The following is a 16,916-nucleotide window of genomic DNA, read 5'->3' as shown; positions in this document are numbered from 1 at the left end:
CACTCAAAACATCACAGCATGAACGTTCTCCTAACCAGCGCTCATCCCGCTTTCTGTTGACACAGACATTAGAGAAGCCTGATATTCACCATCGCCGCATTATCAATTCCATTTCCCTTTCAGCAGGGATGTGATTTTTATGGATTACTAGCAATAAAACAGATATGAGCAAAAGGTTCTGTGCATTCTCCATAAGCATTTAATACTGCACAAATGTCATTTAACCTTCCCATGATGCTGCTGCTCCTACTGCATCATTCACATGAGAATTAAGGACATGTGTGGAAAATGTATCCCTTACAGAAAAGACACACGAAATTCACATGTGCAAAAAACACATGTGATCACATGTGAAATGTGTGTTTTTGGAACATTTTGGTGTCAATTCCATGTGAATTCCCACGTGAAACCCATGGGATAACATATGCGACATGTCTCCACATGTGATCACATGTTCTTCATGTCACCATATGTTTTACATGTTATCCCATGGGTTTCACATGGGAATTCACATTGAATTCACACCAAAATGTTCCAAAAACACATTTCACATGTGATCACACGTGTTTTTTGCACATGTTAAACATGTTGTGAAACATGTGAAAAACATGTGAAATTCATGTGTCTTTTCTGTAAGGGATACTATGTTATGTAGTTAATATATATATATATATGTATATATATATATATATATAATTATATTTATTTATATACAGCAGTGGAAAAAAAAGACAATTTTAAACATATTTTTAGTTTTTCTGACTTTATAGGTATGTGCTCAGGTAACATGATACTAACAATATCTCTCCCAAATTTCAAATAGAAACATTGTTTCTGTTTGCATTTATTTGCTGAAAATGATAGCTGGTGAAAATAACAGAAATATTTTTCAGACCTCAAATACTGAAAAAAAAACAAGTTTATATTCACTTTTAAACAATACAACAGTCATATTTCTACATGTATTTAGGAAAAGTACAAAAAATGTATGTGATAACCTGCATTTTTGTCATAGTTTTCATTTGTCTTGTCATGCTGTCAGTCTTTCACGTTGCTGTTGGATGACTTTGTCACTCCTGAGGTTTGTTTTGTTGAAATTCAACAGACACTGGACTAGAATGACCGCAGTACATCTAGATGGAAATAGAATGGTCTCTTCGTTTTTTTCTGCGACTGTATATTATGTAGTTAATATTACTCAAGAGAAAAGCAATCACTGTTTTTGGGCTGGGTAAGTTTAGTGCTGTTAATAGATATGAAAGCATATATCATACAGTCAAGACTATACCATTGTTTCTGAATTCTGAATACACGATACTGCTGTTTGATGTCTATAAAGAATACTTTGCTTCTTTTGTATCTGCTTTATTGCGTTTATTTGATATTGTCACGACTGTGGCAAGAAGAACCCAAATGCAGGCAGGCAGGGATGAAGGGGTTAACAGATAAGTTTATTTTACAAATAATAACAGAACACAAAACAAAAACCCACGATGGGGGCCAAACACAGGAACAAGAAAATCAAACAAGTAACAGGGACGTAAACTGACTAAACACTAGACTCACATAAACTTAGACAAGGATTAAACTAAACTAACACTTACTACAATGGACGAAACAGGACCAGGTGATACAGCTGGACATGACATGAGTAACACGACGTACTGGAAACAATGACCGAGCACAGGACAAAGAAACATGAAGGCATTTAAAGGAAAGACAAACGAAGGATAATTAACGAGGGCAGGTGGGGAACATTAGACACGGGAGGAAAGCAATACATGAGACGAGAGGGGCGGGGCCAATGACAAGACACGAGAAAACACATGAGAAGTAAAAACAAACAACTCATGGTTTTCTCACATTAAACCTAAGGGCTCTGTCTCGATCCTGCCACACGACTAGGAATTCATAAACAAGAAGGTAGGACCGTGACAGATATCTTGCTGGTATTTTTGTTGTTCTTTAATGAAATGTCTTTTAACCATATTGCTTTGAGTACAAAATATTGTACATTTAAAGGGATATTTAGCCAAAAACAAATTCCCCATGTTTTACTTACCATCAAGTAGGGCTGCTCAATCATGACAAAAATCATAATCACGGTTATTTTGGCCAATATTGAGATCCCGATTATTTAACACGATTACTCACTAACTTTTGAAACAACACGGAAAAATAAAAAAACTTGGCTTTTAAGCTGTAAATTCTTACTAAATGGAATGCGGCACAACAATAGTTTTACCCCGATTATTTTGTTTTTGTAATTGTGGAAGGCCAAAATTGACGATTTTGATTAATTTTCGATTAATTGCACAGCCCTACCCTCAAGGCATTCTACTTGTGTAAGACTTTCTTCTTTATGATTAATTCAGTTGGAATTTTTATCCACGTATCCTGGGTCGTCCAAGCTTTACAATAGGTGAATTGTGGATGAGATTTTGAAGCTTCAAAAAGTGCATCCACCGATCAAAAAACTGCTCCGTGGGGTTAATAAAGGCCTTCTGATGGAAATCGATGCATTTGTTTTAAGAGAAATATCCATATTGACAACTTTATTAATGATAATGTCAAACTTCCGTTATCCGTCAGACACGCGTAAACGAGAGGGTTGTTGTTTTGGCAAATGACGCAGTTCCGGTGACGAACACAGAATTTTTAGTTTTGATCCAACAGGATGCCGTCTCCTCTGTGCAGGCGCTTTCGTCACCGCCATTTGCCGGAACAAAACTCTCGTGTTCAGACATTACCATTAACAACGTTGTCAATATGGATATTTCTCTTGGATATATTTCTCTTGTTGCTTGGACAACCCAGGATACGTGGTATTACAACTAAATTAAAAATTTAGTTTTTTGGCTGAATTATCCCTTTAAGAAGTACTCATTTTAGCTGTGGTATCAACATTAGTACCAAGAATCAAAGCATTTTACGAGTTCACTTGCTCATCCAGTCTTGAAAAATGGTAAACAAATTTGGTGTCCTTGGATTTGGGTCCTGAGACACTGCTCGAGCTCTGAGTTAAATCCCTGATCAGACAACAAAATCTGAAGAATGAGCTAAATCAGAGTAGAGGAGGAAAGCAGAAAGAATCATCACTAGTGTAATAGGCAATGCTTGAGATTATTGACAGGAGGGAAGAATCAGGCTCCTCACAAACTTGTGTTCAATGCATTTAAATTAGCATTGGCGTTGAGTGCTAAAATTTAAATGTTGTGACAAATCTAATTCGAAAACTGATATATCAGGTTTATTTTAGCCAATTATCCAAGAAGAATCATGGCCAGCCAAGGTTATTTTAGTTTACTAAAATTAAAACTTTGAAAACGTTCCTGTTCATTGAAATCAAAATAAAATATTGACCTAAAAATTATTGGAAAAACTTAACTTAAAATTGAAATGTTGCCTCCAAAATAAACTGAAGTTTAAAGTAGTAAAAATATTACAATAAACAAAAACTAAAATCGACCAAAAAAAATGTATATAGCAACATTAAAAATAAACCAATACATTATAAAATGATAAAAGCATATACCAAAATTGCAAAAACTTTAACTAAAATTAACACAAAAACTAAAAATATAAAAATAAAAGCAAATTTAAAGTATTAATAAAACTGAATAAACTATAATAACTCAGTGGCCAGCTCCCCACTGTGACTTTTGAGAGAAAACATTAAAGTAGACATTGAATCGTGTATGGATGCTAACAGTATCTAGCATGAGGTAGAGCGACTAGCAGTGCAATATTTATGAAGTGAGAGGGTTGATTGATGGCTTCTACAGCAACAGTCTATTTCTGGAAAAAAATCTCTTTGTTTTATTTTGAGAGTTTAGTATAATTATTCACTAAATGATCTAGCGCCAATGATATATTTCAGGAAAAAAAAGAAGTATCAGATTTGTTCATTCAGATGAAAATCTTTCAAAAGCAGTAGGGAACATGTGTAATCTCCCATTTAAGGCCCACACCTCTCAATCAATGTGATGAGGAACACATACCACTGTGTTGAGCCCAAACCATAAAGCACATTAAAGTGAAGAGCGATCAGCAGGTGTTGTGCTTCAGGAGTGATAATATTCTGCTTAAGAATGTATTACAGATCTCTGGTGTGGTGTGTGTTCATGTACGGCATCCTACAGTATGACATTGAGCGCTTTTCAACCATTGCACCCGAATTGTTCTCGTTGCTTAATCGTTCCACTCCATGCCGATCCATGCCAGCCGGTACGCAAATGGTTTCATTTCCACCGCAGGGCTGATAACGGAAATCTTTAGAATGTAAACACAAACGCGTCACGAGCTGCCTTGGTAAGACAAGAGACTGAACTATAACGTATCTGCATGCATTCTATTAGCACGATTCAGCATGGTTAGACAACTGTGCCGACAATTCTGAGCCGAGAATAGTTTGAAATCATGCCGTGTCGAACCAGGCTCCACGTGGAAACATAACTGTAACCGTTCTGCTCAGAATGGTTCGGCGCAATGGCTGAAAAGCGCTCAATATCACCTGCTTTTATGGAAGGCTTATCCTTCTGTTATTTTGATATATCTTGATATAATTTCATTATTGGGATTTGCTGCAATTTTGTCATACTAAGATTACATGAAATGGATGAATTATGAATTAGTTTCAGTTATTAATCTGATTGAACCATTTACAGCTATCATAAAATACAAGCAACTGTATGTACACCTGTGAAAGCACATCAGTAAAATTCGACATTTAGTTAAATTAGACATGCTAACAAAGTAAGCTAATGAAATATATAACTTGGCAGATTTATTGATTGTTTATTTCTAGATTTTTGGCTATTAACCACTGTTGGGGCATTGTGTAAAATTTTATAAAATTGTGAAAATGCCTAAAAGAATTTCAGTGTAGCCATAGTAAATTGACCACCTCTGTAGAATGACCCGTATACGCTGTAACTCAAGCGCAAAGCGATATATGAAGATCAAGTAGAATGTAGAGGTCAAGGATGTCTTGTTTACTTTGTACTAAGTCTTTCAATTGTCAAGCACAAAAACAATTTATTTATCTATTCTTTAAAGGTCTCCTCAGATGAGCACTTTCAACAAGTTGGTATGATTTATTAGGGTCTTCATGAAATGTCTGGAACATATTTTGCTTAAAAACACTCAATGGCTGTGTAAAAAAAACCTTCTTGCCTCGTCAAAAACAGCTATGCTCACAGCAACCTGTTTTGGTGCATGTCTCTTTAACTGATAATGAGTTACAGCGAACCCCACCCCCCTTCTGTCTGGCGTGTCAACACAACACACGTGTAGTACTGCCATGGCAATGGTTTAGCTAAATGATATTTCCTGAATTCCTCTGCGGTTAGTTTCGTCTTAAACGTCTCAAATCATTCATCCGGAGACAAAAAAAATCAGTCACAGCGCATCCTAATGTGTTTACGTTGTGCATGTATGCTTACCTAAAATCCACGGAATCCACTGCAGATCTCAGCACGCTTGTCATTGACAAGTTATAACGTTACACACACAACGTGAGAGCTAGTTTGCTGTGACAGATTTTTCAGCCTAAGCACGAATGATTTGAGACGTTTAAAACGAAACTAACCCCAGTGTTCGCCCCTGTTCATTAGCAAAACAAACAGCTTGCTGCAGCTAAACATATTAACGCACATAATGTATTAACATTCATACAGCTAAACTCCAAGTGTCCATCTGCACTTATATACAGTAAGTTTAACACTGGCTTTGAATGTTCTATTTAGCCCGTCACTGACTTAGCTCCCTTCTCTATCATATGCTAATGTTATCCTTCTATATATACGGTACATGTACGTCAATTCAGACTGTTAATAAATATTATTAAGTGGAACTGTGTAGATTAAGTTCCATTAGTGGAACTGTGTAGATTAAGGGGCGGTAACATTATAATAAAATCCGCTTTGGACGTCACAATCGGAGCGAAATCTGAACGGCTCGATTTCTCACATGCTTGCAGGGAAAGGCACACCAAAACAAACTTACTGGGTTCTTATTTTTCACGTTTTCTGGGTTGCTAGATGCACCGGGGACCCGATTATAGCACTTAAACACAGAAAAAGAGGGGTTTTCATCTGATGTCTCCTTTAACATGATGGAGCTTTTAAACTTTAGCAAGTTGTACTGACTGTTTAATTCTTGAAAGCTAAAAGGGGCCATTCACATTTAGTTTCTAAAACCACGCAGAAAACGTGAGCTGCGCTGCTTTCTTTTTTCCAAAAAAGAGCTCACGCTCTCCTGGCGTCTGCCGTTGCTAAGCAACCATGGGCCACGCATGCCGTTGAGCTTTTCTATATTGGTCCACAAAAGGTGAAGCTGATTGGCTGGTTCTTGTAACATAACCTTTCATCATTTACTCACCCTCTTGTCATTTCAAACCTTTATTACTTTATTCCTTCCGCAGAACACAAAAAAAGATATTTTGAAGAAAGTTGGTAACCGAACAGCACTGGCCGCCATTCCCTTCTATTGTATGGACACAAAACCAATGCAAGTCAATGGGGGCCAGTTAACAACATTTTTCAAAATATCTTCTTTTGTGTCCTGCGGAAGGAAGGAAGTCATACAGGTTTGAATATTTATTTTTAGGTGAACTATCACTTTAAGTCTTTGGAGGTAATGTTAGACTATAAAAATTTACGATGCAAATGTCCTACGGTATATAACGCAGTGTCAATTAAAGCAAATGCAAGCTAAGTTGAAGCTCAGCTAAGTGAACAAAATATTTTCAAAGTGAGTGCATGTCACCAACAAGTTAACAAAGTTTACAATTTTTTTCTTGTCAGAGAAAGGTGGTTTTATAAAGGATGTTGGCGAGTGAAGGTTCATTTATTTCCTCTCAAGAAGTCAAGCTTTTGGAGCAGTGCATGTATAATTCACCATGCATGCATCTCTAAAATACCCACAGCATCCTAAATTGATGACTGCGATGGTTTAAAAACAGAACATAGCTTATACATTCTCCTGGCATTTCACTTCTTTTTCTTTCTTTCTTCTTCATTTCATTTTTTTGTATCCTTTCTCTTTGCCAGCAGTTTATTATGTGGGTTCGTGCTCATATGCATAATGTTGGTAATGTGTTGTATGAAAGCATGCTCTTGATAACGGTCAGCTTGAGTTTGTTGTATTGTTTTGAGTTGTTGATAAAAAATATAAAAGGATGATTATAGTGTTGTGGACAGCAGGCATTATTAGCCATAATAGCTCTCCTGTTGGTAACTGTTGGTGTGTTTAAAGAGAAGTGGTGTGTTCATGAAGACTGTGACAGGGTGATGAGGTTTTTTGTTTGTTGGGTAAAATGCTGTAATGACACACGATTATATGATAATAATGGATTGAGATCTGGATTGTCCCTTGCACTCCCACGTTTCCCTTCTGTCTGTCATGTACAACATGCAATGAACATGCAAGTGTTGGGTTATTACTGGTCACCGGGAGCAATGCCGTTCAATCAGACAGATAGAGCTGTACAACTTATTTGATATGATCAAGATAGTCATGCCTGCTTTACCAATTAAAGATGAAGTGTGTGATTTACATACTACATTCACATCACACAGTGTGTGATTTACATCACTAAACAGAATTATAAATTCACTAAGAAAGGACTTGGATGTGAGAGATAAGGCTCAGAAAACAATGTGAAGTATATAGTTGAGCTCCAGGGTATCCCGTCAACCTGTTTTGAAGTTCCTCAAACAAAACTCTTCCTTTCAGAGATTTAATGCCATAAATCTTGGCAATAATGCAACGAGAAGCTGTTGTTTTATCAGCTCAGTATCTTGTAAACAAATCTGAATCTTGTTTACCAGCAGACCAATAAAAAATCTGCACCCTGATTCCCAGAAATTGCATAGCAGCCAGCTAGATGACATCTAGCATTTACCATTATTGTGGACAATATGAATCTGACAAAGGAATTCATTCTCTTATAATTTACTCACCCTCATGCCATCCCAGATGTTCATGACTTCCTTTCTTCAGCTGAACACAAACTAAGTTAATAGAAAGAATAAACACTTCAAATGTCATTGATTATAGGGGTGTAACGGTACACAAAATTCATGGTTTGGTACATACCTCGGTTTTTTAGGTCAGTTTTGGTGCAATTATGGGGAAAGAATGCAAAACATAAAGTTGCGAGTCTTGTTATTAACACAACAATAGTAAAATGCCTGCTTGGTTTAGATAAAATAATACAATTTATAAAAAATAAAATAAAACATAGAAGTTGTCCAATAGATTCCAATTGTCATATAAACTAAATATAAAATGTAGTAAACAATATAATGAAATGTGTTAGATAGGGATAAGGATACAACAGTTCCCTTTCTGTCTGTCTCTCGACGTTGTGTCGAACCGACAGATTGGGGTTTGTCTTGAGAACCTATCATCTTCTGAGTATTTAGAAAAGGCCAATGAAAATTGGCGAATGAAATTTGCATGCCGGACTCCTTCCCGGATGTCCGGGTATAAGAGGGAAGCCGGTGTGCTCATTCATTCACCTTTTGTTCTTCAGAACCTACGCATCTGATGAGCTTCTCTACGATCTTTGGTGATAATTTTTCTGCTGGAATCTACGACGTGGTGCAGCGGACGGTCCCTTCATGCAGTGACTCTCCCCTGGGCGTCTCGGCAGTTCCGGAGGTGTTTGAGCTAATTTCCTTTCTAAAAGAGCTAAATTTCTCCAGCGTGGCTTGTCCCGCTGTTCTCATGGGTGCAACACACTCATCGAGGAGGGGGACGGACACGATGCCTGCTTCCAGTACGCTGGGGCAGACGTAGTGGATATGTCCTGCCTGCACTGCGGGCGGTGATGATTCAGACGTTGCGTCACGGGTGGCTGTGTTCCCACGGGACTCAGCCACCACCTCGTTTGCTCCCCGTTCTGTGGCGGCAGGACTACAGCCCTGCAGTCCGCTACGGCAAGCAGCGAGGGTGATATGAGGATTACTGTGAGCGATAATCCACCAGCCACTGGCTCACGGACCGTTCGCACCTCGTCTCGCTCGTCTGACTGTTCCCCAGGAGACCGTCCCACCGTCTTATTCCTCAATCACGTATTCGGAAATGATGCATGATGATGAGATGTCTCTTGCAGCATCGGGGGGTGACGTACTGCCATCCGACTCCGACAATTCCTCGGGCTCCCTCCCTCGGGGGGTCGAGCCCAGGAAGAAGCGGACGTCGAAATGTCAGCCATGCTTTCCCGGGCTGCCGTGAATGTTGGGTTGCAGTGCCCGCACTGCCTCTCCCAGCGTTTGAGCACGGCTCCAAGCCGCGTCCGCCCCCAGTGCCGTGTTTACCGGAAGTGCATGAGGAACTTAGTAAGACCTGGAATGCCCCCTTTCCGGCACGTTTCACGTCAAACAAAGTTCTGTCACCCTCTCTTCCCTCGAGGTTGAGACAGCTAGAGGATACGTCAATGTCCCCCAGGTGGTGCCGCCGCCATGCACTCACGCCTGTAGGCGGCAGCTACCTGGGGGGGCTCGACCTAGACTCCCGTCCAAAGCATGTGGGGTCTCGGCATCTCTGGTGTCGAGAGCTTACATTGCGGCGGCCCAAGCTGCCTCCTCTCTCCACGCTATGGCTCCTGCCAGGCCAGGTCATTGAGAAAGATCCACGAAGGTAAGACCGACCCAGTGCTCATGCAGGAGCTCCGCGCCGCCACCGACCTCGCTCTACGGGCGACCAAGGTGACCACGCGGGCCCTGGGTCGGGCGATGTCCACACTTATGGTCCATGAGAACAAGGGGGGGGCTGGTTGGTGATACTGTCGAGCCACAGTTCTCGACAGTAAAGAAGCAGTCCTCCTGTGCTGCGACTTGGCCGCCTCGGCCGTCGAAGCCTGTGCACCGTCTGCTTCCCAGCAGCCCTGGTCCTCTTCGACGCCCTCCAGCTCTGGCGCCCCCCACTCAGGCGCCCCCCCTGGAAGAGACAGCGAAGAGGAGACCATCGCCTCATCAGCAGCTGCGGCGAAAGCAGAAGAGGCCCTCATGGGAAGACCTCAGGGGGATCGAGGCTACCATTGGGCCCGACCCCAGCCACATCGCTGGGAAATCGGATAGGGACGGATCCTGCCCCGTCTCACCATCTGCTGGCCCCCTCCGGGGGGCTAGCGCCCACTTACTCTCAAAAGGGGAGTTTCCTCTCTCTCTGGGTTATCACAGTTGCTCCCACCCTCGGCACGACGGTGGACGGCAACTCGACGCAATGTCGAGTATAAACACCAGCCCTCAGCACTCTCAGTCAGACAGTCAGTCAGGGTCCTCCCCCGGCAAGGAATCCGTACTGCTAGCCATTGAACCACCCCCCTGGGGGACGATGAAGTAGATCAAACCTTTAGTCCCCCTGTCACAGTTCTGGGAGCCTGGCTCCGGCTTCCCAGACTGTCAGGCTGGCTAGGGAAGACAATCCGTCTCGGCTACGCGAACCAGTTTGCCACACGCCCGCCCAAGTTCATGGCATCCTATATACCTCAGTCAGAGGCAAGGATGCTCCCGTACTTCGGGCCGAGGTCACCACCCTTCTGGCGAAAGGAGCGATCAAGCCCGTCCCACCAGCCGAGATGTTCAATGGGTTTTACAGCCCGTACTTCACTGTCCCCAAGAAAGGCTGGGGGTTGCGCCCTATCTTGGATCTGTGTGTTCTGAACAGGCACCTGTACAAGCTGCCTTTCAGGATGATCACGCAGAAGCGCATCCTGACGTCCGCCAGGTGTCAGGACTGGTTCATGGCAATCGACATGAAGGACGCATACTTTCATGTCTCGATCCTCCCTCGACTTCGGCCGTTCCTACGGTTCGCGTTCGAGGGATGGGCATATCAGTACAGGGTCCTCCCCTTCGGTCTGTCCCTGTCTCCACGGGTCTTTACTAAGGTCGTGGAAGCCGGGTACTAAACTATCTCGACGACTGGCTCATCCTGGCTCACTCTCGAGATCTGTTGTTTACACACGGGGACCTGGTGCTCCGGCACCTAGATCGGTTGGGGCTACAGGTCAACTGAGAAAAGAGCAAGCTCTCCCCGGTGCAGAGAATCCTCTTTCTCGGTATGGAACTCGACTCTGTCCTCATGACAGCGCGACTGACTACAGAGCGCGCTCAGTCAGTGTTGAACTGCCTGAAGCTTTCGGGCAGTCAGCGGTCCCCCTGAAACTATTTCAGAGGCTCCTGGGATACATGGCATCCTCGGCGGGGGTGCCCCCCCTAAGGTAGATGCACATGAGACAGCTCCAACACTGGCTACAGAGTCAGGTTCCTTGGAGAGCGTGGCACACAGGCAGCAGGCGTATGGTCATCACGCTTTTCTGCCGACGCACCCTAACCCCCTGGTCTCCCATGACCTTCTGCGGACTAGGGTCCTCTTGGGGATGCCTCCCTGCAGGGTTGGGGTGCCGTGTGCAACGGGCACGCAGTGTCGGGGCAGTGGACGGGCCCCCACCTGCGTTGGCATATCAACTGCATAGAGTTGTTGGCTGTGCTACTTGCACTGAGGAGGCTACTACCTCTCGTGCAGGACAAGCACGTGCTGGTCCGGACAGCACAGCTGCTGTGGCGTATATCAATCGTCAGGGTGGCATTCGCTCACGCCAGCTAACACGACTCGCCCGGCGACTCCTCCTCTGGAGTCAGCAGGTGATCAGTTCCCTGCGAGCCACACACATCCCAGGCGTCCTGAACCAGACAGCCAATGCGCTCTCTCGTCAGTCGACACCTCGTGGAGAGTAGCGATTCCATCCCCGCGCAGTCCGGCTCATTTGGGAGCAGTTCGGCCAGGCACAGGTGGACCTGTTTGCCTCCCTGGACTCCACCCATTGTCCGCTTTGGTACTCCCTGACCGAGGCACCCCTCGGCACGGATGCCCTTGCACACAGCTGGCTGCGGGACAAGCGGAAGTACGCCTTCCCCCCAGTGAGCCTCATTGCACAGGTCTTGTGCAAGGCCAGGGAAGAGGAGCATCAAGTGGTACTAGTTACACCCCATTGGCCTAACCAGGACTTGGTTCTCGGAGCTAAGGCTCTTGACAACAACTCCCCCCTGGCCGCTCCCCCTGGTGAAGGACCGCTTTCCCAGGGGAAGGGGCACGTTACGGCATCCCAGGCAGAACCCTGGAACCTCCATGTCTGGACGGGACGAGGAGATCCTGAGTGGCCCACCCCCTGTCTGGTTGGGACATCACTCAGGCTAGGGCCTCGGCCACTACGCGGCTATAAGCCCATATGTGGTGCCTCTTCTCGTCCTGGTGCTCTTCTCGGCGAGAAGACCCGCGGAGTTGCTCGATCGGGAACGGGCTGTCCCTTCCTCAAAAGAGACTGGGGGGTGTAACCTCTCCCCCCTCCACACTGGGAGTGTATGTAGCCGCTACGGCCGCTCATCGCGACCCAGTTGCTGGGAAGCCTCTGGGACAGCAGAACCTGGTCATTAGGTTCCTAAGGGTCGCGAGAAGGAACCGCCTTATCTGCGCTCCGTACCCTCTTGCGACCTAGGTGGCGGGCTTCAAGAGGCCCCGCCCCCTTCGAGCCTCTCGGAGCTGCCGCTCTTTCTCACCTCTCGATAAAGACGGCTCTCCTGATGGCGCTCAACTCCACGAGGGTAAGGGACCTGCAAGCACACTCTGTGTCCACAGATTGCCTAGAACTCGGGCGGGGATTCTCATGTTATCCTGAGACCCCGTCCCGGCTACGTGCCCAAAGTTCCCACCACTCTCCCGAGATCAGGTGGTGAACCTGCAGGCGCTCCCCACCGGGGAGGAAGACCCAACCCCATCTGTGTTGTGTCCAGTACGCGCACTGCGCCTCTACCTGGACCGCACGCAGAGCTTCAGAAGCTCTGAGCAGCTCTTTGTCTGTTTTGGAGGTCAGCAGAAGGGAGGGCTGTCTCCAAACAGAGGCTGGCGCACTGGATCGTGGATGCCGTCGTTATGGCATACCGATCTCAAAATCGCCCCTGCCCATTGGGAGTGAGGCACACTCCTCATGGGCACTGGCTCAGGGCGCCTCTCTGGCAGACATCTACAGAGCTATGGGTTGGGCTATGCCCAACAACTCTGCGATCTTCTAATAACTACGCGCGGAACCGGTGTCAACCCGCGTCCTGCAGGGCAACGTGTAGGACCGGCAGCCAGTAGGGCGTACGCCTGCAAAAGCCCTTCCCCCTTCCTCTAGGGGGATCAGAGGCTATTACGCCTCCCTTCTTTCTCCACTGGGTAAAGAACAGGCATTCCATCCATCACTAAGCACCTTCCTCGAGGCAGGCTGGGCAGAGCAGCCCTGCCCCTTAGGCCGGGGAACAGTTGAGTTATCTGCCACATAGCTCTAACCGAACCTAATGCTCCAGACGTGGTAACCCCCCCTCCGTGGGCTGTTCCGTCTGATGTATCCTCATGAATGGTTCCCACCTCGGCAACCCATGACCTCCCTAGGTGGACTCCCACCTTGCGGTTAACTCCTTAGTCCGCACATTTTCCATGAGTTCTCCCCTGTTGGCGAGACCATGTGGTGTCTCCACTACTCCTTAGGTAGTGGTCTCTGCAGCGTTTTTCCCCCAGGGGGAATAATGCTTACCCAGTGGCCCTTACGGTGCTGGGCAACTTCTCGCTGTTAGAGAATTAGGCCTCCGCCCGTGACGGCCGGTGGCAGGGGCTTCCCAACTTTTTGAAAAAGCTCTGGGACCCCCTACCTCTCCACTGGATGGTTACAATTTCGGCTAGCGCTCACGTCTGACTCGCCCAGGCCAGTCAGCGTCGCTCCGCTAGAGATTGTGACTGTGATTGTGACTCAGCGCTGTGGCGTTTTCCATAGGAACCCCAATCTGTCCGTTCGACACAACGTCGAGAGACCGACAGAAAGGAACGTCTTGGTTACGGATGTAACCTCAGTTCCCTGATGGAGGGAACGAGACGTTGTGTCCTTTATGCCACAACGCTGGCCGCCCACCCCAGCGGTCGGGGGGGGATGCTTCAGGCTCCTCAGACCAAAAGGTGAATGAATGAGCACGCCGGCTTCCTTCTTATACCCGGACATCCGGGGAGGAGTCCGGCATGCAAATTTCATTCACCAATTTTCATTGGCCTTTTCTAAATACTCAGAAGATGATAGGTTCTCAAGACAAACCCCAATCTGTCGGTTCGACACAACGTCTCGTTCCCTCCATCAAGGAACTGAGGTTACATCCGTAACCAAGACGTTACTATACAACATAAATATGTAATGTTACGCATGATGAAAAGTAGTATTTATTTTAGACCATAGTAAAATTCCTTGGTACTACAGTATTTCTAAACCTTGTTAAGCCTACAGTAAATTGTTTAAACTTATTTTTTTAACAATTTAACTAGTACATTTACTACAGTTTACCAAAGTAAATTATAGTACTGTAAAAAGCTTGTTGTAAATTTAAGTTACTGTAAAAGGTAAACAGTACGTTACTGTAAAAGTATTTATAGTATCATTACTGTAATGCCTTTTCACAGTAATAATACTTTATCTATATAATAATATCTAATATCTACTGTAGTACTCTACTATAGTATTTTTCATTTGTGTATGTCATAATTTGTTCAATTTAATCAGATATTTATTTATTATTTTTATTATTATTAATGATTTTTTTCCCACAAAACATCACAAGACAACTAGTCATGAGACACAAGAACCAGATATTTGAGGTTATTGATGAATGTAGCTTTTTTCACTTAATAAGCACAAAATATGAATTGTTTTCTCACACACCTATCGATTTTCTTCACAAGACATGTATTAACCTCATTTGGATTACTTGAATGATGGATGTGTTTGTTGGAACCTATACTGTAATACTTTAAAAGTATGTATATAAAGTGACTGATATTTTTATAAAAAAGCTTGAAAAAAGAAAGTTATATACATCTTGCATGGCATGAAAATGAGAGATGATTCAGTTTTTATCTGAACTCTTCCTTTAATGGACAGTGTGTGTATGTGTTGAGGCATTGATCAGGCTCCTTGCCAATAAAAATCTCTTCATGTGTTTCGTGTCATGATTAAGCAGCAAAGCATTGTGGGTGTAATGTTCTCATCTTATTAATTGTCATTCAGACAGCGTCTTTGGAGCAATACTGGGTGAAAGGCGCTGTTGCTGGTTAGCACCGTAAACGCTACTGTGTCTCTATTCGTGCGTGGCCCTGTCTGCATACTGGAGAAGAGTCTGCTCGTGTGACCCGTGAGAAAAAGATAGTGTTTAGAAAGAAAAAAACACAGAGAGAGAGATGGAGAACGAGACTTTAATGAGTCCTTGTAATGGGTGTCCCAGTAAACAGGCTCTGGCTACTGTTATCTCCAGGCTAATGATGTCTGCAGCGCTATTCAATTAGGACAGGAACAAGGTCACTAACAGCTCAGGCCTTAAAGAGTTTAATGCTGCCCCCACCGCTAGACTCCACTCCATTAGTCTGACTTGAGTCCAATAAAAACGTCAGCCGCAGGAACACAGCCGTACAACTCCATTTTCTTTCAACGTCAGCAGCTCTTTCTGGTTTTTGGATAGATTCTCATGTTGTCTGTAGGAGCGGGAGTCATGAGGCGTGAGATATAATCTTCTCTGCTTCTTTAATGAGGATACAGGTCTGATTTATCACGTTTGCAATGTGTAACACACTTGTCGTAACTTTCTCTTCTTTTTGATTCATCGCCGGTTTGAAACGACTCGCTCTTGTCACACTTAGATGAATGTTTTATATGGAGGATGTTGAATTCATTTATCAAATTTGTTTTATTTAGTGGGACTTCAAAACATTTAGCAAGACGATTTGCTATGTTTTGGTGCTAAACGATAATAACGATTTCTCTCCAAATATGGGCACAGTTGTTTTGCGTTTGTCATATTTGTGCGCATGAAATATGAGCGAAATACAAATGATGTATGATTCGTAGTTCGTACCACCTTTAGAAATTAAAATGCCCTAGAGCTTTTTACAGCTTAATGTTTATTTAACCACTAAATCTTTTTTAACCCCAAAACAATGATACCGTGCTATATGAATCTTTGGTTTTGACAGAATTCGGTTCAGGACAACAACGCTTTGCCAGGAGGTGCTGCTGTTCACTGACACACAACTGTCCTTGACTAACCTCCCATTTGCATTCATCGACTCACATGCTTTCTCTTTCTGTCTCTTTCTGTAGGAGCTGGTGGGAAGTAACCCTCCGCAGAGGAACTGGAAGGGAATAGCGATCGCACTGCTTGTTATTCTGGTCATCTGCTCTCTGATCGTCACCTCTGTCATTCTGCTGACTCCAGGTACACAGCGCGGGAACAAAGGGCCCAGGGCCACGAGCCTCGGGGCCACAATGCATACACGCACAACAGACTGCTGAAACACCCGTTTAGTGCCGTACACAAACCCACACATTTCAAGTGCTTCCTTACAGGGGCACAATCCTATTACACATGCAGCCTCTTATGTCAACACATTCTGCCTGAACAACTTGACTCATTTCACTTCGGGTCAAAATATCAACATATGGAGAGTTTTACAGTCTGACGCAATGACACAATCTTGCAACACGACAGCGCACTTCAGAAGGCCTTTTACACAAAACCACATGCAAATAATTAAAAGAAAAGCATGAAAAATATGCAAACAGTTTCGGGTGCGGAAACTATTCACACCAATGCCAAATGATTGACATTTTCTTGAAAAAACAAAACAATTTCTCAAACGTTTATTCGCTGTAGTTTTAAATAACACAACTGACATATTATTAAAGTGCAATATTTCAGATTCACTCTGAGCTACTACGTAAAAATGCATTGTTTTAATTTATTTGTTTGACTTTTAAGAGTTGGCCTCAAATAAAAATGCGGTTCACTGCAGCGTGTTTACACTGTTCAGTGTTTCTAATTCATTTTCAGAAG

The 16,916-nt window shown here is 44.0% G+C and overlaps 1 protein-coding gene across 1 annotated transcript in view; it reads left to right on the top strand.

Annotated features, from left to right (window-relative positions):
- The window catches only part of LOC130550494 (dipeptidyl aminopeptidase-like protein 6), a 93,277-nt gene that overhangs the window by 57,017 nt on the left and 19,344 nt on the right, over positions 1–16,916 (top strand). The window contains exon 2 of the mRNA XM_057327977.1: positions 16,184–16,298. Coding sequence (XP_057183960.1) covers positions 16,184–16,298 — 115 coding nt within the window. The remainder of the gene's footprint in view (positions 1–16,183; positions 16,299–16,916) is intronic.

The sequence above is a fragment of the Triplophysa rosa genome, unplaced genomic scaffold (genome assembly GCF_024868665.1).
Source record: "Triplophysa rosa unplaced genomic scaffold, Trosa_1v2 scaffold349_ERROPOS124516, whole genome shotgun sequence".
Lineage (NCBI taxonomy): Eukaryota > Metazoa > Chordata > Actinopteri > Cypriniformes > Nemacheilidae > Triplophysa > Triplophysa rosa.
The sequence above is the reverse complement of the archived record's forward strand: the minus strand, read 5'-3'. Positions and strand labels throughout refer to the sequence as shown.